Source organism: Hetaerina americana, unplaced genomic scaffold, assembly GCF_022747635.1.
Source record: "Hetaerina americana unplaced genomic scaffold, ioHetAmer1.1.p SCAF_1, whole genome shotgun sequence".
Lineage (NCBI taxonomy): Eukaryota > Metazoa > Arthropoda > Insecta > Odonata > Calopterygidae > Hetaerina > Hetaerina americana.
In genome coordinates this window covers 115,745,775-115,768,974 of record NW_027286069.1, presented here as the reverse complement: position 1 = coordinate 115,768,974, position 23,200 = coordinate 115,745,775, and the positions used below count along the sequence as shown (strand labels likewise).

The 23,200-nt window shown below is 36.0% G+C and overlaps 1 protein-coding gene across 1 annotated transcript; it reads right to left on the bottom strand.

Annotated features, from left to right (window-relative positions):
• Positions 1-5,466: 5,466 nt before the first annotated feature.
• Cul1 (cullin 1) lies at positions 5,467-23,178 on the bottom strand. The gene is made up of 14 exons (XM_071594594.1): positions 22,962-23,178; positions 22,432-22,593; positions 19,802-19,964; positions 16,721-16,830; positions 15,678-15,886; positions 14,890-15,044; positions 14,130-14,423; positions 13,266-13,529; positions 12,916-13,095; positions 11,753-11,902; positions 11,481-11,599; positions 10,477-10,794; positions 8,808-9,027; positions 5,467-6,673 (listed from the first exon to the last, which is right to left on the bottom strand). The coding sequence occupies exons 2-14, from the start codon at positions 22,569-22,571 to the stop codon at positions 6,593-6,595; spliced, it is 2,403 nt and encodes an 800-aa protein (XP_071450695.1). The 5' UTR covers positions 22,572-22,593; positions 22,962-23,178; the 3' UTR covers positions 5,467-6,592.
• Positions 23,179-23,200: the final 22 nt, after the last annotated feature.

Sequence of the window (23,200 nt, the reverse complement as noted above, 5' to 3'; positions counted from 1 at the left end):
TTCAAAATATGTGATGGGATATTCCAGCCACCTGCCACTCAATATCCCTGATTCCCACTCTCTCCAATATCTGACCACATCATTAGAAAACAGACAATCTTACGTACTTTCAAAATAATAAATTAACATCCCATGCACAATATGGCTTGAGGGTGGCTGATCAACAAGCTCAGCTATTCGACACCTAGTCCAAAAAACATTGGGGCATTGAACGAGTATGAATGACTGAATTTAACTTTTAAGTGGTACATATACCCACCTAATACATTTGAGAGTATGCAAATCACACCCTGTGTTTTATAAAAAATGTATCATAAGGTATTAAAGACACCAAATTAGAGCTCATCAATTCTCACTAAGCAAATAAGAAACAATATGAGGAAGAGTATGGAGAAGCACTGCAAAGAGTAAAACATAATTAATAGTTTCTCAGGGTTTTAGGTTCCTCCTAGTTCCTGGTTTGGCGAATTACCTTCCAAGATATTTTTCATGTTAGCCTACACTATTTTCAGATGCACTGCCCTTATTTTCTAGTACAATGGCATGAGCATGGCTTGGGAACCACCGCTAATTAACCGGGATGAATCTTGCTTGATGGTCATTATCTAAAACTATATAAAGATTAAACCCAGTGTTTGAGCATGTCCAGTCCAAGAAACTTGATACACTAATAGCCACTGAGTTACATGTAACTTTGGGATTTCTACTAGATAATCAAGTAAAATGAGATGCAGATGTAGAAATGGCATGTAAGAGATTGTCCAAAGGCTCAAAACTATGATTCCCGAGGAATACATACTTGACTTTGTATAATTTTTGTTATTGTTTAGCATGCATTTTTTTTTTACATAAGGTCTCATAAGTACAATCATATATGGTCTTGAACTGTGGGACAACTCCATTGAACTTAAAATTTGTCTTTCTGCTACAAAAAAGGCTGTCTATGCTAGATGTAATATAGCACCTAGAGACCATTATAGCACTCTTTTTTTCACCAATGGCATTGTGACTGTACACTTCTACGACTTGCGTGATGCAAAGGCTAATGAGAATAATCCTGTCGTGTCATATATTTATAATTTTTAGACATCTATTGCGGAGTTCAATCACTTAATAAATAAATAAATAAATAAAATAAACTTGCAATGAGGTTCGAGTAATGGCCACAAAATATCTTCATCCTGACTGAAATTATGGCCTCACCTATCTTGCTACTTGGGATTCTTTCATCTGGGAAAAACAGACACGATCAAAGCCAAAATTAGGTGGGTGCATTAAATATGCATACATTTGCATTCAGCAAGAACTTCTGATACTAGACCCTTATCTGGAAGGAAAAATACTTAAACCTGGAACAAACGTAGAGTATACCTTGGGTACTGATACTATAGGAGGATTTCGAGAGGTAATCGAATCAGTAAATTTAGTTATTTTCCCCTATTTTATACTATATTTCCAATTGTAAAATAATATTTCTCAGCAATTCCTTATTCTTCTGTAAAATGTTCTTTGTTCTCCTAGTCACTTAATTAATTTTTCCATCAATTGTATTTTTCCTGTTCGTCAAACCTTGTTGACAACCATTCATTAGGATTTCGTCAGCTTCAATGTTAGTCTCCAGCAGAACATTTCAATACACTACATCCAAACGATACACCAAGTTCACATAATTCAGGCTCTCTTCAGTTAGGGAACTGGTACAATATAATGAATGGTACGAAATACTGGCATGATAAAATTGATGGTATCATAAATAAAAAACTTACAAATTGGACTTTGAAAATCATCATCCAAAGAAAAAAAAGACAAAATATTTTTCCCTCACCATAAAACATACTGATTTGATTAAAAACTTGCACAGTGTAATATATTGATTTATCATGAAAGTCCATATTCCTAATCAAACAGACTTCAAAGAATAATTTCTCATTATTTTTTAAAATGGATTCTGATGGTTTAACAGAGAGCTGACTATTAAATAAGCTGAATAATAGAAAATCAAGTGATGGTGTCACGTTAAAAACACTATTGAGGAAGGCAACGGGAAACTACCTCAAATATCATTCCCAAGATTAAAATGATGGACTATACAGATATTTTGAGTCCTGGCAACTATGGGGCTCGGCCCAATCGGCCATGTGTCGTGCCCAGCAGCGGGGGAGGCAAGCCTTCCGCGGTCGTCATCCCACGAAACCCTTGCAAGGGAAAACTGGCAGCAGCAGGACAGGAGAATCAGGAGAAGAAGATCAAATTAGTTAGAATAGGAATGTGGAATGTTAGGACAATGATGAGGACAGGGAAATTGGAGAATGTTAAGCGTAAAATGGAAAGGGGAACTATAGATATTTTAGGTCTATGCGAGGTGAGATGAAAGGATAGCGGGGATTACTGGAGTGATAATTATAGAATAATATACAGCGAAGGGGACGAGAGCCAACGAGGGGTTGCCATAGTATTACATGAAGAGGTATGAAGAAGCGTAGTCAACATAGAGCAGGTAACGGAGAGATTATTACTAGTAGAGATAAAAGCAGAACCAACGAACTTGGTTATCATTCAGGTATACATGCCACCGAGCAACCAGAAGGAAGAAGAGGTTGATTGGATAGGTAGGGATCAGTTAGAGGACATAACCGCATGTGTTCCCGCAGGGAAACATTTGATAGTTGTGGGGGATTGGAATGCGACGGTAGGCAAAGGAAGAGATGGTGACGAGGTCAGGGACTACAGTTTAGGCACGAGGAATGACCGCGGGGAGAAAGCAGTTGAGTTTTGCAGGAGACAGGGCTTAGTTATCACAAACACCTGGTTTAGACACCACAAAACACGCTGGTAAACATGGAAAATGCCAGGTGACTCAGAAAGGTATCAGCTACATTATATCCTGGTTAGACACAGGTTTAGGAACAGTGTGATAAATTCGCACAGCTTCCCGGGAGTGGATGCGGACTCTGACCACAATTTAGTTGTTATGAAATGTAGCATCCATTTCAAAAAGATAAGGCAGGGGCGGCGAGTTAGAAAATGGAATGTAGATGCATTAAATGGTTTGAAAAGGAAGGAATACAAACAGGCGGTAGAGGAAATCATGGAGGATGGTAAAGAGCTAAGTACTATCGAAGAAAAATGGGAATGTATCAAGAAAGGGTTGTTTAAAGCCGCAAAAGACACTATTGGAACCGTTAACGCTAAAAGGACTAGGAAACCATGGATCAAGGATGAGATGATTACAAAGATGGATGAGCGGCGAAAATGGAAAAATGTCAATACAGAATTAGGCAAAATGAAGTATAAAGGATTAAACAATAAATTGAAGCGGGCAACAAATAAAGCGAAAGAAGCATGGTGGAAGATGCAGTGCGAGGATGGAAAGTCTGCAGAGGAAGGGAGAAATTGGTGCACTGTACAGCAACGTTAAATCTTTATCGGGAAGAAGGAAGGGAACATGCTAACAGTTAGAGATAAAGTAAATAGTTGACACAAGAATGATCCAAGTGAGATGGAAGGAATATATAGAAGAACTGTACAGTAAAGAACTTCGACCAACAAAGTTAGACATAGAAAAGGAACATGACATAGATGAAGATAGCTTAGGTCCAGGCATATTCAATGATGAGATAGAAAGGGCATTCAAAGTTAAATCTTTATCGGGAAGTAAGAAAGGGAGATCTATGCTAACAGTTAGAGATAAGGCGGGTAAGGTATTAGTTGACTCAGGAAAGATCCAAGAGAGATGGAAGGAGTATATAGAAGAACTGTATAGTAAAGAGCTTAGACCAACTAAGTTAGACATTGAAAGGAACATGACTTAGAGGAAGATAGTTTAGGTCCAGGCATACTAGACAATGAGATAGAAAGGGCATTAAAGGAGATAAAACTAAATAAGACCGTGGGGGTGGATAATATTTCCGTGGAACTTTTAAAATGCTTAGGAAAATGTGGGAGGAAGAGGCTATATGGGCTGATTCATAGTATTTATGAGGAAGGAATCTGGCCGGAAGACTTTGTGAGATCAGTTTTAGTTCCTATTCCGAATAAGGTAAAGGCCACGTCATGTGAGGACTACAGGACAATTAGTTTGATATCCCACGCAGCTTAAGTTGTTCTCAGGATCATAAACAAAACGATAGAGTAGGGCAAATGATTACTTGGTGGATGATCAGTTTGGGTTTAGGAAGGGTAGAGGTATGCGTGATGCCATTGCAGTAATGAGATTATTAATCGAGAGGAATATAGAACGCAACCAGGAGGTATTTGCCTGTTTCGTAGATTTCGAAAAAGCGTTTGCTAGAGTGAATTGGGAAAAACTAATGAGTATATTGCAGAAAATAGGAATAGATTGGAGGGAAAGGAGGCTAATCCGCAGCCTGTACATGTCTCAGACTACACAGGTGCGAGTGGGGAACGGGGAGTCCGGTTGGGCAGTGTTAGGAAGAGGTGTAAGGCAGGGTTGCCCATTGTCACCGTTAAGTCAGCCAAGGGGCTGCAAGCATTGCTTAGTGAATTGGAGATTCAGTGCGACAGGTAGGGGATAAGAATCAATATTAATAAAAAAAAGGTTTTGCGATCTTCTAGAAAGAAGAAGGTTAAGCTTAACATTAAATTAAAAGGGCAAAAACTAGAGCAGGTAGAACAGTTTACGTATCTCGGCAGTGTTTTGGACCAACACGGTCAAAGTAGTAGGGACGTAAGGAGAAGAATTGCGCTAGGCAAGAGGCTTTCACAAGGAGGAGGGAGTTGATGACGGGGACGTTGAGTAAGGATGTTAAGAAAACATTCGTAAAAACTTTTATATGGAGCGTAGCTATGTACGGCGCGGAAACGTGGTCATTGAGGCAGAAGGATAGACGTAGACTGGAGGCATTTGACATGGGGGTGTGGAGAAGAATGGAGAAGGTGAAATGGACAGAGAAGAAAACAAATGAGGAAGTACTTGGTATGGTGGGCGAAGAGAGGGGTTTGTTGGGAGCAATTCTATGGAGGCAGGAAAAGTGGATGAAGGGGGTGTTGACCGGCAGTGGGATGTTGAAGACTGTGATAGAGGGTAGAATGTTGGGCAAAAGAGGAAAGGGAAGGCACAGGATAGGGATGTTGGACGGGATGAAGGGAGGAGGAGGGTACTCAGAGATGAAGAGGGACCTGATATGGAGTAGGATGCAGGATGTTGTGTTTTGCTAGGGGTCACAAATCATATAATTAGTAATTATGTCCATCCAAAAACCTACCTTAACCAGTAGATTACCTAATAATAATAATAGAAAATCATAATGAATAGGCAACTATGTGCCCCAATTATTCCAGAAATAATTGTGATTTTTGCAAACATTCATGATACTGATCTCACATTCATCCTTTTAGTTTCACCCAAATTTGCATGCAGTGCACACAAAGTGCTGATGCCTACTCAAGGCACCACAATGAACATCTTCAGCATAATAAACAAAAGACAAAGAAAATACAAATACATTTAACAGTAAATATGATTTAATTTGGGGGCAAAATCAAATACACAAAATATCCAATCATTAGTGCAACTTCAGTTTGAATTTTGAACAACAGGCTTAAAATAGAGCACTAGGTCTTGGTGCATTTCTTATGTTACAATGACGCTTGCATGCCTGTGAGCGCATCTGACTCGTACACCAAGAGCCAATTTCATAAACCTCCAGGAAGTGGCACTCTATGAGTCATGTGCACTTATGAGATAACCTATGAAATCAAATGTGACAAAAATAATTATTTTAGTTATGTGTTATCATAACACAAGTTTTATTTACATTCTTCCATCACAAAAATGAACTGCTGCATGGAAGAAAACGTCTGAATTAGGAATGACCCCATGAAAATTTGAGTATTTAAATGAGATAGTGGTCACATAAATTAAGCACAACAATCAGAAGTTGAGTAGGAAGGGTTACTAGGTCACAAAAAATATGACAACTCACACAAAAAAAGTCAGCAAGGCAGAACTAAAGTCCCAAAGGTGGAATTTTCAGGTTTTCACATCTAATGCCATATAAGCAAACAAGGCTCCACATCAAATTATTATTTTTAGTGAAGAGATCTCAGATTTCCCTATCCCCACTCGTTATCAATGGCATAATCTCTTAGGTTTTTACATGGAAATGCACACCAAAAACTTGCTCGGCAATATTTAGTGGCAAGGAAGCTCAAATAGGTTGTAAAGTTCTCCTTTCTTTACAACAAGTTCATTGGCATTCATTAGCCATTTCAGATCCTTCTTTTCAACTAAAATTCTTAATTATATAAAAAAGGAATGACAGTAATACTATCACACCTCGGATAATAACAACTTTTTGTGATAAATCCAATGAGAAATGTGGACTGATAAAACTGCACCTAGCCACCATTTCCTAAAGATGGAAATGGTGGGGTCAAACACACACTAGTCTTCCACTGAGAGAGCAAATGAGCTTAATGATCTTCACATTCAACAACCAATTCACTCTCCAAGTACCACCAACCCACTCATGTTTAAAATGTCACACCATCACAGCTTTCACATTGCAACAAATAATAGGCCTATCTAGAGGCTTGATGTTCCTTCCCAATACCTGGAACTATAGAGTAATCATGCCAAGTAACTGTACGTGTCCTTTTGTCCTTCAGTCCTTTCTAGATACTCCTTCTCTATGAGGATGTCAATGCATTTCTGGAATAACGTAAAAGTAAATAATTAACAGATACACCCAACATTTCCAAATGAAAGGAATGGCATAATTTGCATCACAAACTGGGTTGCTACCAATGACTCAAGTCTGAATAACATTAAGCAATCAAAGTAAGATGGCTCTGAGGCAGAACTGTGGATAGATGATGGTTAATTGACATGGATTTGTAGAAATTTTAAAGACATCTGTTAACTGAGAAAGGAGAAGGATGAAGCAAGTAAAATGGCTGGAAAACATGCCTAATTTATAAAAACCACATTTGAGTACATGCAGAGCTTATTTTTTCAGAGAACTTATTTACATTTCTGGCAGCAACAGCAGTTTTTACTGCAATTATGCGTGTTCAATTATGTCTGTCATGATTCAGTAGCCCATCTCTTACTAGGAAAAATTACACAGAATTGTGGAAAATTTGGTTAAAATTGCATTTCTTGCAAATTGCAATTTCCTTTAAACCCTTAAACCACTGCTACTCCAATTAACATCAACTATGTGTATAACCACCTTTCCTCTCCAGTTTTATAAGCATATAAATTAGAACAGGATGTACACTTAACAAAAAATAATACAAAGTAAATCATAATGGTTAAAACCTGCTTTGAAGCATCAAGCATGAGGAATAAAGTGTGCTGCAGAAATGAAGCACAAAATAAAATCAAAATTTTTTATACATCCAAAGCCTACAGCCACAGCAGTTTGAGAACATTTCATTTACCCAGAGAACGGTGAGGTGCTGGAAAAAGCAATAAAATTTACTGCATTTCCCAAATGCACTTTTTTTACTCCAAAATGAGCTCTAAAAATCAGCCTGTCTTATGAGCACATGGGGATGTTCAGGGTACAGTTTTGACCTGTAAGCACAAGCTGATTTGCTGGAAAAATACTAACAATTATGTATTTTTTCCTGTATCAAGCATAGAAAAACAATAGCTGGTTTTGCAAATGTTGATAATATCATTGTTTTGAGTCAGAAGTTCAAGAAGTCAAGTTGAGGAATATTTCATTGAAAGTACTCCCTAAAAAAATTCCCAAATAAATTGTAATGTGTAACTCCCTAAAAAAATTCCTAAATAAATTGTAGGTGTATACAATGCAGAGCAGTTTCATCTCACATGTGGTGCTGTTGAGAAGCATATCTGCATTGGGTTAATGGGGACGTCACTCCTCTGCCAATACATTCATACATACATTGTATCTATTCTGATTGTCTAAGAGCCTACAGGCATTCAACTTCAATTAGTTTGAGAGTGTTGCAAAGGAATAAAAATTGTTCCTTTTATTACAAAATTTGATTTGAGCAAAAATAAATAACAAAAACTAAGCATTACATAAAAAGCTTCATGATAATAACCACACAGGATCTTAAGAGAGAATATTGTCATACAGTATTGCATTTCCACTTGGGCCATGAATTACCTATCAGAATCCAGAAACAAGGGAAATGAAAGGCATTTTTGCCTAGTTATAAGGAATTTCTGGGATACTGCAATGAATAAACATTGACACATTTAGTTGCTCATTTTTAACCATAACAATTCAATTTTGTTAGCATTAAATGTTAACTTAAAAATTATTTGATCTTCCCTGTTGATCTGAGTACTTATTGCAAATTCTGACCTGAAAAATCAGGATCTTATACACGCCAGTGCATCTGGGCCTTATGGCTTATCTCGGCATTATGGGCCTGGAAATTTGGTATTTGTGAAAATCCTATCGAAGCAGGGTTTGTAACCAGGAGTGGTGAAACTGCCAAATGATCAATGGATCAAGAAGAATTATGTGCATGCAAGATCAAACCACCTGTCCTGTCTTCAGTGCATACCCACCGACAGAAAATGAACTCAGCTCAAGTAATCTAAGGGGGAGCTGCTGTAAAATATTTTTCACGTGGTATTTTTTGTGAATACTTGTCTGTTTGTTTCCACAATTGAAATGTAATGTAATTGGCTACTCATAACCATAAAATACTATTATGCCATTAAATTGTATCAGGTCCTACAACAATCACTGTTTTAATCACTAAAGTATTTTTTTAATGCCAGTAGATTCATCAGAATGATCATAAATATGGTAACTCTCACAGTTAGGGCCATTTCCATTCTTTTAAAACATTACCTTAATAACATGGACACGAGGTTTGAAGCGTGATGAAAGCTGATTCAGAACTTCTGCAACTAACTGCTGGTGCTTCAGGACTTTTCTCATTTTCATGATTCGAACAATGGCAGCCTGAATGAGTAATTTTCGGTCTTCCTCTATATGCTTGTGTGTTGTCTCTTGTTCAACTTTTAGTTCGGTTCGCATAGGTATGTTTATGTTCACTCGAAGCTTTTTGCTGTAAGAGAATGTTACAGAGTAATCAAAAATATCCTTTTACCCAGATAATCCACTATCAACCACCGACATACATAAAAGCTCATATAATGGGGCACAATTTTAAAAACCAAATTTAATTACAGAAAACCTTAGTTTTAACATGTGATGATTCTTTCTAAAGCACAGTAATTATCACTTCAACTGAAAACATACTTGACTCAACATTAAGATACAAATGAGTTCAAATTCACAATTATAGGAGCATAGATGCTGCACCAATACATTACATGAAATTAATACAAAATTACAAATTTTTCAAATGTTTAACCTCCTTACAAAGGCTCAGCTGGCATATGGTCTAGCCCAGACCAGAGTTGTACGGCATCTTCCCTGCCAAATATTCTGCATATATATTCCTTAAAATATTGAAACACTTTTTTAAGGAATTCCTTAACGCATTCAGTAGATTCCCTCTGGCGTGCTGCCAATAAACTGCCGGAGATGCCACAACAGTGCAGAGTCATCCAATAAATGTGCATCAAAATGCAACAATTTCAGATCATAAAAAACATTTGCCAGGATGACTTAACACTCAAAATTGTCAGTCCAAAAGTGTATCTGTCATTGCTAAAAAATAGTTAATTTATCAACTGTTTCTTCCAAGCTGAGAAAAATTCTACATTAAGGGATACTAGATGGACCAGTTTCCTGGAAGATTCGAAAGAAATGTATTGTTCTTAAATTTACATAAATGAATAAACCCTATGAAAAAACCCTGCCTTTAAGCAATATTGTTGTAGGTTCTATGAAATACCGTTACAAAAATATTGTTCTCAAAATACAAATTCATTGGGAAGATTTATCAAATTTGAAACACAACACCATGAGTATGTGCTATAGAATACCAGTAGAGGTTACTAAGTTATTTTAAAATAAATCTGTCACCCCATTAGTAAATACATTATTAACTTAATTGAATTTTGAATTTTATTTACTTAAAAAATAACAGTATTTCATTCTTTTAATTCACTTTTATTGAATTCTCAGGAGAATTACGGCAGTGGGCCATGTTTTCCTCAAAGAGTAAAGGTTGCTGGGATGATTGCTGTAGAATACTTAGTCCTACAGTATTTCCAGAATGGCTGTGTATATTTTCCTTATGAAATCATAGCAAGGAACCTTTCTTTACAGAAAGCTTTGAAAATTCCATAAATTCCTTACATTCTACAGAATTGTTTACCACTGTTAACAAATAAAACAAATCACAGTTTCATTGCTGCTTGCCTAAACATAGGAAACAAGAAATATTTCCCAGAACTTTCTCCATTAGAGAATGAATTGATATCACTATCATGATTCACAGAGGTGATGCATGGCAGTTCTGGCACGTGCTTTACTGCAAGTACCAATGCATTAGGAATTACCCTCAATAATTGACGCGTAGGAAAATAATAAAGAGAGCACTCACTTTTTGTAGCCAGTGTAAAGGCATACAAGGGTGTTAGGATTTAGCATACTCTCATCACCATCCTCTTCATCATCCTCCGCTCCAATCGCAGAGGTGGCAGCATGCGAGGCAGTGATGGCGGGTGATGACGGGGGGGAGGAGGGAGAGGATGCCACTGTGGCTTGTAACAGCTTAGCCTTAAGTAATATCAGCAGCACTTGTACCAAGATTTCCATTTTTATTTGTGTTGATTCATGGAGCTGCTGTAGAGTCCAACTTTCACTAGTATTGTACTGTAAGAGTACAGCCATTTGAAGAGTTGAAGCTTGCAGTGTGTACCTATGAGGAAAGTTACACATCCAAGTGAGCTACAAATGCTTTTTTTCTTATATTAATACTTCCAACAAATAGAGAAAAAATCTTAACTAGTTTCTGCCATCATATTACTGAAAATAAATGCCACTCTAGGTAGGTAAGTATAGGATTGTTAAGTGGCAATAAGTCAGAGGACAAGGAAGGACTGTGAAGAGGGAAAGTGAGGAAGACACATAGGACTCTAGAAAGGCTGTTTATTTAGTGCTCATGGTGAACCGAGAGGCAACAACTTTTCTTAGGAAGCACCCCATCTCCTCGCATCACCCATGGCTATGCATTTTCTTTTCAATTTTAAATTGACGATTCCTTAAGCAGAACTGAGTACCACCTATGCAGTTATTTACTGTAATCAGTTTCTTGTTTTATGCCAGTTTTAATTTATGATACCATAAATTATAACTTTATGATTCCATCATAAAATCTTCCCAACCACTAGTTATAAAAAATTATAGTTTAACAATACAAAACTGTAAGATATGTCCCCTATGGTATACATGAGTCACAACTACTGGGTTTTGGAAAAAAAAGGAGAACCAAAAAAAGTTGGTTCTGTCATCTATTCCTCAAATAAAAACATTTAAATGGTAACATGAAAACCGAGATCCACTGTGACTCAGCCCACTCAGATCCACTGTGAGCAAGCATCCTACCTGTTTTTAAAACAGTTGGTAACCAGCTCTCCTTTTGACATATTATATAGCCAATTTAATTTTCTGCCACTATGTTGACCACTGTAAAATGTAGTGAATCTATGGACACTCCTTTCAAGCTAAAAATAAAAAGAAAAGAGTGCTTAAGTATACTTTGTTGAAATATTGTCAAAAAGAAAAGTTAAAATGAGAGATAGCTCCTTTCTTAATGTTGTTCACACAAGTATACACTAAACTAATAAATATCCATATAAACCATACATGAAACTTACCTCAGCTGGCAAAGGAAAGGTAAAAGACTGCTGGAAAGGCCACGACCCTGATGACAATACTTGAATACTGAAATCTATATCTAGCTGCTCCCCTGAATTCACCAAATGTTTCCTAAACTGTTCGTTCAGATCTTTTGAGACACCAATATCCTGAAAGTTAATCACCAATCAGTAAATATGCATATTAAAAAGTAATCCAGAGTCCATAAGAAAACACAATAACCAAAAGCACACATGAAATAGTCCTGTAATGCACTACAGGTTTTAAGAAAACAAAATTAATTCCACCATTAATATAAAGTGGTCATTCCAAAACCTTAAAAAGTTATAATTTCGGATAGCACTTGGAAATAAAAATTTCTGCATTCCTCACTTGGAAATAAAACTTTCTGCATTCCTCACTTTATCACCTCATGGATTCCTTGTAAGTGAGGTAGTGTCATTGAGGTCATTCATTGCTGCATTTAACACAGAATGCTGGATTTCATTGAATTGTATGAATCAAGTTTATGACTTTCTTTGATTAAATATATGAACTGGTTGGATTTTACTTTTCATTTCATAGTTATCCCTAATCTTGTACAACTATCTTCTGGTGGATTTTTTTGGGACATTTATTTGAGTACACACAAAATATTTTTCAACCATGCACAAAAAAATCAATTACTATGTCTAATAAAATTTGGAAACTTTTTTGATCACTAGTGATACTAAAATGCAAGCTGAACTAGTGCTAAATGCAAATTTTCCAAGTATTCCCCCTCCAAGTAATTCTACTATGCAAAATGTCATTAATAAATCGCATCATTATTTTAAAATATTTTTTGCTCATTGTGCAAGAGACAATTGAATGAAAAAATATTGTCTTCTATAAGAATCTTTGAATTGTAACCATTAAGAAGTCACTAAATTAAGAAAACACCTCATTATTATTTTATGCATTAGTCAATAGTTTCTCTGTATCTATCTTTCAGTCAAATTTCTAGATTTACCGTATTGATAATTTAGACAGAAATAAAGTGGCCACCTTTTAATACCCACCAAAATACACTGGTCTCTGGCAACCAAGATCAAAAAACTTCAGCATTTGGAAAAGAAACTTGGTTTCTAGCCTTGCCTGATGGGGTTGTCAAAATTGAATCACAAAAAACACCATCACTAACCTGGAACATTCTTTGAAGCTTTGATGTGTACTCAAAACCACAAGCCTGCTTAAGTTTTGAGATCATGGATGCTTCTGCATCATCACTTGCAGACATGTGTTGAACAAGACGCTTGGCAAGCATTTTACTATAAAACTTTTGAAAGACATCTTTATCTTCAATATATTTGAACACCACCATCTAGAAAGAGAAAATGAGCTAAGCAAGGACTTATGAAGTTTAACACACAAGACTGCCCTAAAAGTATCTCACAAAACACCAAAGGGAATTTTTCTGTTTCTTCACCATTGTATAAATTTACAATAACATTTTCCTGATCATTGTTTTTTGAGAAAAAGCAATTTCCTGACCACTTGATTAAGAGTGTCCTCCAGTTCAGCTTCCTCAGGGTTCTTGCTGCTCTTCTTGAGAAGCAAATCACAGTATTTGGCGAGAAGTTCAGGAGACTTGGATGAAGAATTGGCCACTCTGGTCACAGCGTTGCTATTGATGAACCTCCCACATGCCTTATCCAAAGCTGCCACAAATCCCGAGTCGTTACTAAAGGCAGTGAGCACTAGCGCATTGTACTTGCGGTGCACCTCCAAAATTGTATTCACATACACCTTGGGATCCTTGGGTGATTACGGAAAGCAAGAAAACAAAGAAATGAGAAATAATAGCTTCTCATTGACAACTTGTAACAATTATTGTAACAAGATATCACCTCTATAACATGATATAACTCTTTATGTATACTTATAGCAGAGAGAACTACAGTATATCTTCAATTTAAACTATCTAATTTCATACCCTGGACGGACAAAAATTTAAACCTAAATCACAGCATCCAGTGATAGAAGGATGTGGAAACGGATAGTTTTAGAGCATATTCATATCCGACATTGTGTGTGGGTTTAAAAAAGCAACCCTAATTATGCTGGTGTCAACGGAAATATTGTACAGTGCATTAGCTTCATCTTAGTAAGAGGACAGTGTCCCAACAACAGCCAGGGCCACAAGCAGTGGCCCTGGGCACAGCCAAGTATACACCCAGAAAAAATAAAATCTCAGAAAATTAAGTGATTACTACCAAATTTCACCATATCAAGGATGTTAGTCAACCCGATTATAAAGTATTGCACATTAGTATAAGGCATTGCATGTTTTAATGCCCTGCAGCCCAGAATTTGAAAGCACTAACTGAAAAGGCTCAATAGGCAGGGGTGGCTTACATTTATTGCAGATTCCCCACATTTCTCGACAGCAGCAAGGCCTTGACCACAAATATGGCTTTCTAGAAGGTTCCTGAGTTCCCCCAGTCCATCTGGAATCCTGGCAGCTAACTGATACATTCTCCCAAGATCTTCATCCTTATCATCATCCAACAATGACTGGAACTCAGACTGAAATATTTCTAGATGTTTTTCGATGAGGACTCTTTCACAAGTCTTGTTTAGTCGATCTAGTGTTGTCTCGTGCAGGTAAACTTGAACTCTCCTCTGCTCTTCTAAAAGCCGTTGCTCTCCCTAAGGTGAAAGAGTTCGATTTACTCACATCTGAAGACAAATTATACATAATATAAAACACTATGTTATTACTTCATGCCCTTCATAGCCCTAATAAGAGGCAACATATTCTTCCTAAAAATACCGCTTATACATCTCAACTGAAGGTATTAGTTCCGAGGCCCCAAATAAATAAGATTGCCCTTTCTCACCATGTGACAAGACATCATTGCTGTGCATTTCTGTTTATAGGCCTCTTCAACAATTCAGCAATATTCCAGTGGGCAAGTTTTCTGATCCAACAGAGGCCAATTCTTTAAAATGTCAAGGTGATTGACATTTTCTAAACTAAGACAATATGTTCATTCACAAATTTTAAACAAGCCTCCTACTGCCATTTTTCTAAAATTATTTACATTGGTGATGTCCCATGATAAGTTACAGAAATCTCATTTTTATTAACGTGTTAAGACAAGATCAAACATACCTTTTTCATATATTCTGTCACTGGATTTTGCTGTAAAAATTCAGTGCTTTCTCTGGTATAGAACCTTTCAGTTTCTTCAAGAAAAACATTTTCAAAGGAGTCTTTGTAAACTGATAGGTTCTGACCTTTGGCTCCTGGGTCCTCTTCATTGAGACCTGTAAGAAAATTAATTAGGAAAGGTTAATTTTTTTACTTGCATATATTAGATAATACAATGATTATAAAGACCAAAATATCATTTAAATCCACAGGGTCCACTTATATTTAAGGTACAAACATGAAGCTGAATGAAAATTCAGATTGTCTAATGTCAATATGCCAATTCCCATTAAATCACAATATCTGTAATAGCTGAACCATAAATAATCCTTATTCCCATGAACTTAATTTTTTCTCTTTCTATAACATAAGCCATAGCAATGTACATAGTTTCTCTTCCTGACCATAACTGTGCTTTTGAGGACGTTTTGAAATTAGAGTGAAAGTAAATTCAAGTAATGGAAATATATTTCTATAATAATTAATAAAGAGAACTATAGAAATTTTATTAGAGTAACAAACATTAAGGAAATCATGGGAAATACAAGATGTGCTCGACAAACAGAAATTGCTTTTCGGACTGTAAATAGCCAACCTTAATCCAGCTTTAAATGGTAATAATTTATCTAATAGATAACAGATATAGGTTACACAATACAAAGCTTATTCATGCGTGGTCTTAACAATAATGTTAAATCATTTTTCTTTGAATATTATTGAAATGTATATATGGAAACACAAGTACTTACCTAATTCCACATAACAGTTGATAACCCCACTGACAAGCCTTGTGTTAATCGTCTCCCCATTTCTTTCTCTTTCAATTAAATTCAAAACAGCATTTGTCACTTGTTTGTTGAGGTGCTTGAACAAGTGATCCCTCCAAGTAACTAGGGCCAACTGATAGATTTCATAGATTCCTTTGCGCCCCTCTTCACATTCCCGTCTCACCCAATGCCTAACGTGAGAATCAAGCACAGATTACCTCCATGTGAAGTCACATCATTTCATCTGAAGAGATATCTTCATAATATTTTCTCAAACATATACAACTATTTTAATCATGCCCACTCTTTGCACATTCATTTCCCTCTCTCAACAAATGATTTATCTCAGGGTACCCTCCATAAAAAATAGCATATAAACATGGCAATTCAAGGCACATTGAAGGCATCTGGCAAAAACAATTGGTGACAATGGCACAAGTATTGTGAGCACTGAAATACGTTGAACTCATTATTTAAGCTGCAAACACTTCTCGTATTGAATGAATACCATTGATTATTAAATGCCCCATACTCCTTAGATGTAAGATCATAAATTCTAATGGATGCTGGACAAATGCATGAAAATTGATCAAATGCACCCATGATATATGGCTAATGGCATTCCATTTCCAACCCTATTCCATTACTATTGGTTCTCCAATGTAGACCTTCAGGACAATTCATATGCACACTTAAAAATGAAGTCATTTATAATAATACAGCTCCAAGAATTACCATAATTTAACCAGCAATTCAAGTTGAAAATTATACTAATTTAACCATGTTTTCTAATACACATCCAGAGCAGACATTTGATGTGAGTGGACTGATTCTCTACTTTATTTCTCAATGACTACTCATTACAAAGTGAAAACCCAAGAATAATGTACCGCGAAAATAGCTATCAATAAGTGCCAAAATTCTGCAATGAACTAATTTTCAATGCAATAGCAAAATATCAACCACAGAAAATACCACTTAGGCTGCAATAATATTACGATTCTTAATTTAATAGGCAGGCTTACCTGTTTAAATATGCACACACTCCATTTAAAACCTTTGAGCTGAATTGATACTCTTCCCATTCTCTTGTGTAGAACTTTAAAACTTCTTCATCCATACGGTCTTTACCATCCTAAAAGAAGAGCAAACCATATTTTAAAAAGTAATACCTTATTTGTTGAAAACATCAGTTGCTCAAATGCTATTGTTATAACAGTGCCTCTTACGAATAAGTCCCATCCATTTTGATCTTATCTCATGGACTATAATCTTGGTTAGATGAAAGGGAATATGTGTTCTGATCCCCCATACAGTCATGCTGATGGGGGACCATTGATAAGATAAAAAATGCTGAATAGGCCAAAAGGTAGGAGCCAATCCATTGAAGTGTCTGTTACTCAGTAAAATGATTGCAAATGCATCTGAACCCAGCGTGGAAGCTATTTAAGGTTCCATTAAGCACACTATGAAGAAAGGTAACAGGAAACCATCTCAATGACTTATCCCAAACAATTATCATGGCAAAAACATGAATTCAATGCTTTCAGACTTCACTTTGGAAAAATTCATAATCACTGAGACTATTTCAATAGCTTCAGCCTCAACTTTGTGGAAGTTCATTTTAATAAATGAAAAAGAAACACTTTGTTCCAATCCACCACTTCATTATCCAAGTGGTGGATTGGAACAAAGTGTTTCTTTTTCATTTATTATCACTGAGACTGTTCACATTGCATTTTTTCACACTAACTTTTATTTCATTACTACTGGCTTAAATGCATAGGCAACATCATCAGGTAATACACCTGATGAGGATATTGCCTATTGCCCTTCGAAACCTGTAGGTTTCATGTGACCGAAGTACAATGTTCACAAATTCAGCGGCAACAAATATGATATTGAACTAGGGTAAAGACAGGATAGACAATGACACAAGTGGTTACCATGCTCAGCAAGGGGTGGTTGGAAGTGGGGGAAGGTAACGGGTCAACATCACACGAAATGCTTGAAAAAGGGGGGGGGGGGCAGGAGGAGTCAACTATCAGAATAAGGAGGGTGGAATGCTTGGACAATCTCTAAAGGACAGAGATGGAGAAAACTATGCCCTGAGCTAAATTACCAAACTATGGGGTATCAATGGAGTGGCAGTACAGGCATTAGGTGGCAACCATATTAAAACAAAGATAGGAAGAGCAATTTGAAGGAATATTCAAGAGAATTGACAAGGAATGAGAAAATTGAATAATGATGCTCAAACAAGGACAAAAAGGAAGAAATAACGGGCGGTAGTTACAAAATTCAGAGCGAGGACACATGAGGGAATGTCAAATACGGAATAGTGAATGCTCCAGCATAAAATACGAACAGTTAATAGGCGGGCTGAGAAAAACCAGGATAACAGAGAATATGATAAGAAAGGTAAATTAAAAGCTGGAAATGAAATCTAAAAAATGAAAGTCAAACATTGAATGGATGAGCTATGCAGGAACATCTTTATCTTTCACAGTATTAGCTGATGATTTTGCTGAGCTACTTAATGAAAACCATCACCCGTCATACTTACCTTAGATACTGGTGGTCGCCCAAATAATGCTTTTACCTTTACATATTTAAAGCGGATCAATTCACAATATGTTGGAACAAAGATTAATGTTCCGAATTAGTATAACACTAATTCGCTTATTTCAAGAGGCGTAATGTTAGCACTGGAAAAAATATCTTTCCAAAAATTTGTTTTGTCACGTAGTGAAGAAGTCTGAATCAAAATATTCCCTCCAACTCTAAAGCAGCTCAGCATCTCATGTCCACAAGGAAAGTACTGGGCATATTTGTAAGGTAAGCGCCACTTGGTCATTAAAAAATGTATTAATAAGGAAAACTTTATGCTGATGGTTTTAGTTTTCTACAAATCTACTTCACTCCTCTACATCATAACGTTCACTTCAAAGAGCTTTTATTAATACTGCAGCAGCTTCTTTAATCCCTCAGCATGGAAGTTTGTCACTTGGCAATTAAACCAGTTGATAGCAGAAAGAATAGTCATCTCAGCCTTCCAAGTAACAAAAACTTGGATAGTTTGACAATATTAATACTGTTTGTTCCATTACTGGGCTCAAGTTCTATTTCAAACACAAAAGCACCTTCAGAGCTTTTAACATGCAGTAGATTCATGAAATTCTTCCAAAAATAAAACAAAAAATTAAATAACATTTTTTTCTGATGCAAATTTCAGAACTCAAATCTTCAGCATAGCTTCTAACCAAGTAACACATTTATAAAACTGCAATGAGATATTAGGCTTCCTAAATAAAACTAACATGTTCACCGCAATTATTTCAAAATCTAGTCACTAGTTTTCAGTCTGTCTTCATTTTAGGTCAAAATTCTTAGACTTTTCCTCGTCAGTACACACTAGGGATAGTTTTCATTCTGGGTAATGTTGATATCATAATTATATAAGAATATAGATGTTAACATAAGTACAGTGCATTGAACAGTGTTTTACACGAAGTGTATTAGAGCATGAATCATGTAATTATGGTGGGTGCTACGTACTAATGGAAAGATTTTCCATCAGCTTTATGACATGATACAAACATTCCTTCGAACTCCTTGAATCACCACCTAGAGCCATTAGAATCACACACATACAATAAATCATAAAAATGATACATAAATACATTAAAAATCTTAAGAAAATTCACAAGACAAAAGATTTCACTGGATATATCAGACCAATTTCTCAAAAGGTTTGAATTACTTAATTCATCAAAATTGTTCAAAATGAGAAACCACATACTGCAGCTAATAAGTTGTCAGCACATCTTGGAAATAATTACATTTCATCTTCTCCTTAATTTCAGTTTGCCAGAAAATAATTTTGTGCCCAGTATACATGTTACTCCTGGAATTTTGCAAATCACTTGACTTTATAACTTAACTTATATGCAGCCAGATTTGGTTCCACATCATTTTTGTCTGTGCAATGAATACATTATGAAAACAAATAATAACTGAAGTTCAAACTCTTGAGCCATAACTACATATACGTGTGTGTGTATATATATATATATATATATGTATATATAAAACAGGATTATTACCGAAAGAAGTCCTATGAGGTAAGTTCGTAAGAAATCTCGCAGCCTTTTGTATAACTCTAACCCCACAAGCTGAGCTCCTCCAGTCGCTACTCCCTTCTTGGTTTTGGATGAGAGATTACGAGATACTTGCTGATGTACACTCGTGCAGTAGTCATACACATGTCTTTAGATTTAGAGTCAAGGCAAATATTGACTTGCAACATGGAGAGGGCATGATTAAATAAGCCAAAGCAATAGTCAACCACGGGATTCACAGAATCATAAGCAAATTCAACACATTACTCCTTCCACACCATGACTATAACACAAATAAATAGTTTCACCTTGTAAGGCATCACAAGGTGCAAATCTGTTATTCATTCCAGTGGTAAATGCACCTTAAGGTAATTTAGGAGTTTGGAAGAGAGGGGTACTATGTAAAATGGGAGAATGATAGAGGATGAGGCACAATAGAAATTTTAATTGGCATACAGGAGATTTAGCATTGATAAAATACAGAAAATGCTGTTTAAAAAACACTTTTAATCCTTCATTTATTCGGCTTTCAAAGGATTTAAGGCATTACCACAGAAGTCAATTCCCAAAGCTGGGAAAGGTCTTATAATATAAAAGATCCTTCAATGTCCACATTTTGGTCATCCATGTGAACACCATAATAAGAGAAAATGCACCATGGAGCGCCAAGCCACAGAAAATGGGAAGAAACAGAACACCAAACAAACCCCTAATCAACCTCCCATCAAAAGCCTATCTACCAACACATCCCAAGAGAGCAAAGGAAACACGATATGTATCGTTTCCACAAAGTGACGCCTGAAGCTATCTCCTTTCCCAAGAGAGGATTGCCTGGTCTTTTTTTCACAGAAATGGCATAAGTATTACTGAACAAATTACAATTTGCTATTTAAAGACAAAGTATAATTCCTGTCATTCTATTCAACAGTCAATATGGTGGATTAGTGTTTACACAAAATGTGACAAAAAAGTGACATAAGATACCTTGTGTGTGGTCCCTTTCCTTCCACATTATGCATTTTAACGAGAATTAATACATAATTTCTTAAATCTTGCAATTGTTTTTGATTATAAAATTCTATTTACACTGGAAAATAACACACAGGCCATTTCTGTGGTATTTCTCTGTGCCACTTAAGCATAATTTCAAGTTCTCCTGTCATCACCTGCCCTATTTATCCAAACCCACAGCAACTTGACCACCACCTAGAAAATTGATTGAGGCTCTTCACTACTCCTCTTGCGCCATCCCATCCACACATTCTTCTCAGTGGCCAAGTTTCTCACCAATATATCTGACTAGAACTCTGCTTTATATTAGATATTAATTGTCTCTAGGAATTCACCTGCGATACTTGACAGCAATATGAAGTCACTTTGTTCCAAGGATAAATTCATCAAAATTATGGCATTCCCATTTACTTTTTTTACTAAGAATCTAGTAGTTGGTGTAAACAAAAAAATAAGACTGCCAGAGTTTCTTAACTGCACGCATCAATCATTTCTAGAATAAATGGAAGGCTTCCGACCTAAACAAAATAAAAATAACAGACTACCAATTGGATTTCTCTTAATGTACATGGAGGCACAATATAAACAAGATAGAGAATGGCACTAACTAATCGGTTATTATCATATTGATTAATAGATTAAAGAAAGGTTGGCGAGTCCATATATATTTCGTTATAAATTCCAATGATGAGAAACCAATACCCAAAAAAACTTTTACATGTAAAATATTACCAACAATTAGGTACACTTCATAAAAAACAGCTATTTTTTTATTAAAAATAATACAACATTTTGTAAATAAAACAACTTGTCGGTATAAACTTGAGCAATGAGGCTTATTACTCAAGAGGTATCAACATTGTTCCTTTAATAAGATTCTTGACATTTTCAATATAAACTTCTAAGTGCACAAGCATTAAGTGTGGTCCACATCACTAAATATAGAATGAGGGATACTTTCAAAGCGGTGAGAGAATTATGGACGAAAACGACTTATTTATTTTGGGAATGGTAAATTCAAACATCTATTATGCGTCATTAATCAAGTCAAAACCGAAAGGACGGGAGTTCCTCGAAAATCGATGAGTGTAATGACGATTCAAAGATAATTGATACATTTACCGTATCTAATTGAAGAGATAAAATGCGGTTTTAATTTCTTATAGTGGCAATGTGACACATGATCCACCTGATATGCGATAACGTGCCAACTTTCACATATTTTATCAGAATGGACTGGGATCCATATTTTCCAATTTTAATATAGTTTAGGCCTAAACTAAGATACAATTTATTTCAAATATATCACAGTGGAAGGTAGAGGTATCAACAATTTAAAAAAAAATAAACATTCGGGCGGAATGTTTCACATTTTGTGATGCAGTTTGGAGTCATGATGCACACATTTAACAGTACATACTCGAATTCCTATTATTGAGGAATAGCACTAAAAACAATTAGCATACATTTTGCATGTGATACATGAGACGTCTAGGGTGCTGGTGTTCAATGTCATAACGGCAAAAAATGCACTTCAAAGTAACATTGTAAAAACGGATTCACAAATTATATAAAAGTAAGTTAACACTTGTGGTAAAGGATACGTGTACAGCTGCATGTACCGACATCTCTGGATAAATTGGCGGTTGTATACCCTTTCGATGCCTTCTTTCAGGTCTCCCCATATTTGATCCAAATCAATTTGCTTTAAGCCAGGTGGATTTGCGTTTTTCTGGCCGGACATTTCAAGGAACTCCTCTAGAGACCTGAAATTTAGGCGAGTGCAAGTCCAAAATTACGTGAAAACTAAAAGTAAATGGTAATTTCGCTCACACAAAATTTCAAGGTTGACCGAGATAAAAGTTAGAAACTTAACCACTCATTAAAAACGAATACGCCACTAACTTCCCATCACGAAACACTACCAACACATTAGAAATTTGCCCGAGAATTAGAAAGTTAGCACTAGTTCAATTAACACGGAAATAGAATCTTCATCACAAATATTAAAAAGACGCAAAAAAGATTGACCATGTTACTTCAGGACAATATCAAACGATGGGAGATTAAAAACTGCATAGATGTTAAGAAAATATTTGTACGATTAATAAATGAAACAAATGAATCCACTTACGTCTCACCCTAGTAAGTCCCGTTCTTCCTATGTGACTTTTTCAAGGATGGTCTTGAACACTGAGCATTCCAGCCTGTTTGATTTATTCACTATTACAGAAAATAATTTGTCACCAATAATTTGGAACAAAATCAATTTTGTATTATAAGAGAATCCTGTAACACGGAAATTCCAAGACTATAGTAATGACGGCAATAGTTTCCCTTGCATTCACGTTCTCGGCCAGTCTCGTACACGAC

Excerpts from the sequence above, each read along its gene's own strand:
- Cul1 (XM_071594594.1), bottom strand. The coding sequence starts at position 22,571 with ATGTCCGGCCAGAAAAACGCAAATCCACCTGGCTTAAAGCAAATTGAT. Across the intron at positions 15,887-16,720 it reads GTGTGTGCATATTTAAACAG|GCATTGGGTGAGACGGGAAT; the intron begins GTAAGCCTGCCT and ends TTCTCACGTTAG. Across the intron at positions 10,795-11,480 it reads ACCAACTGTTTTAAAAACAG|GTACACACTGCAAGCTTCAA; the intron begins GTAGGATGCTTG and ends CTTTCCTCATAG.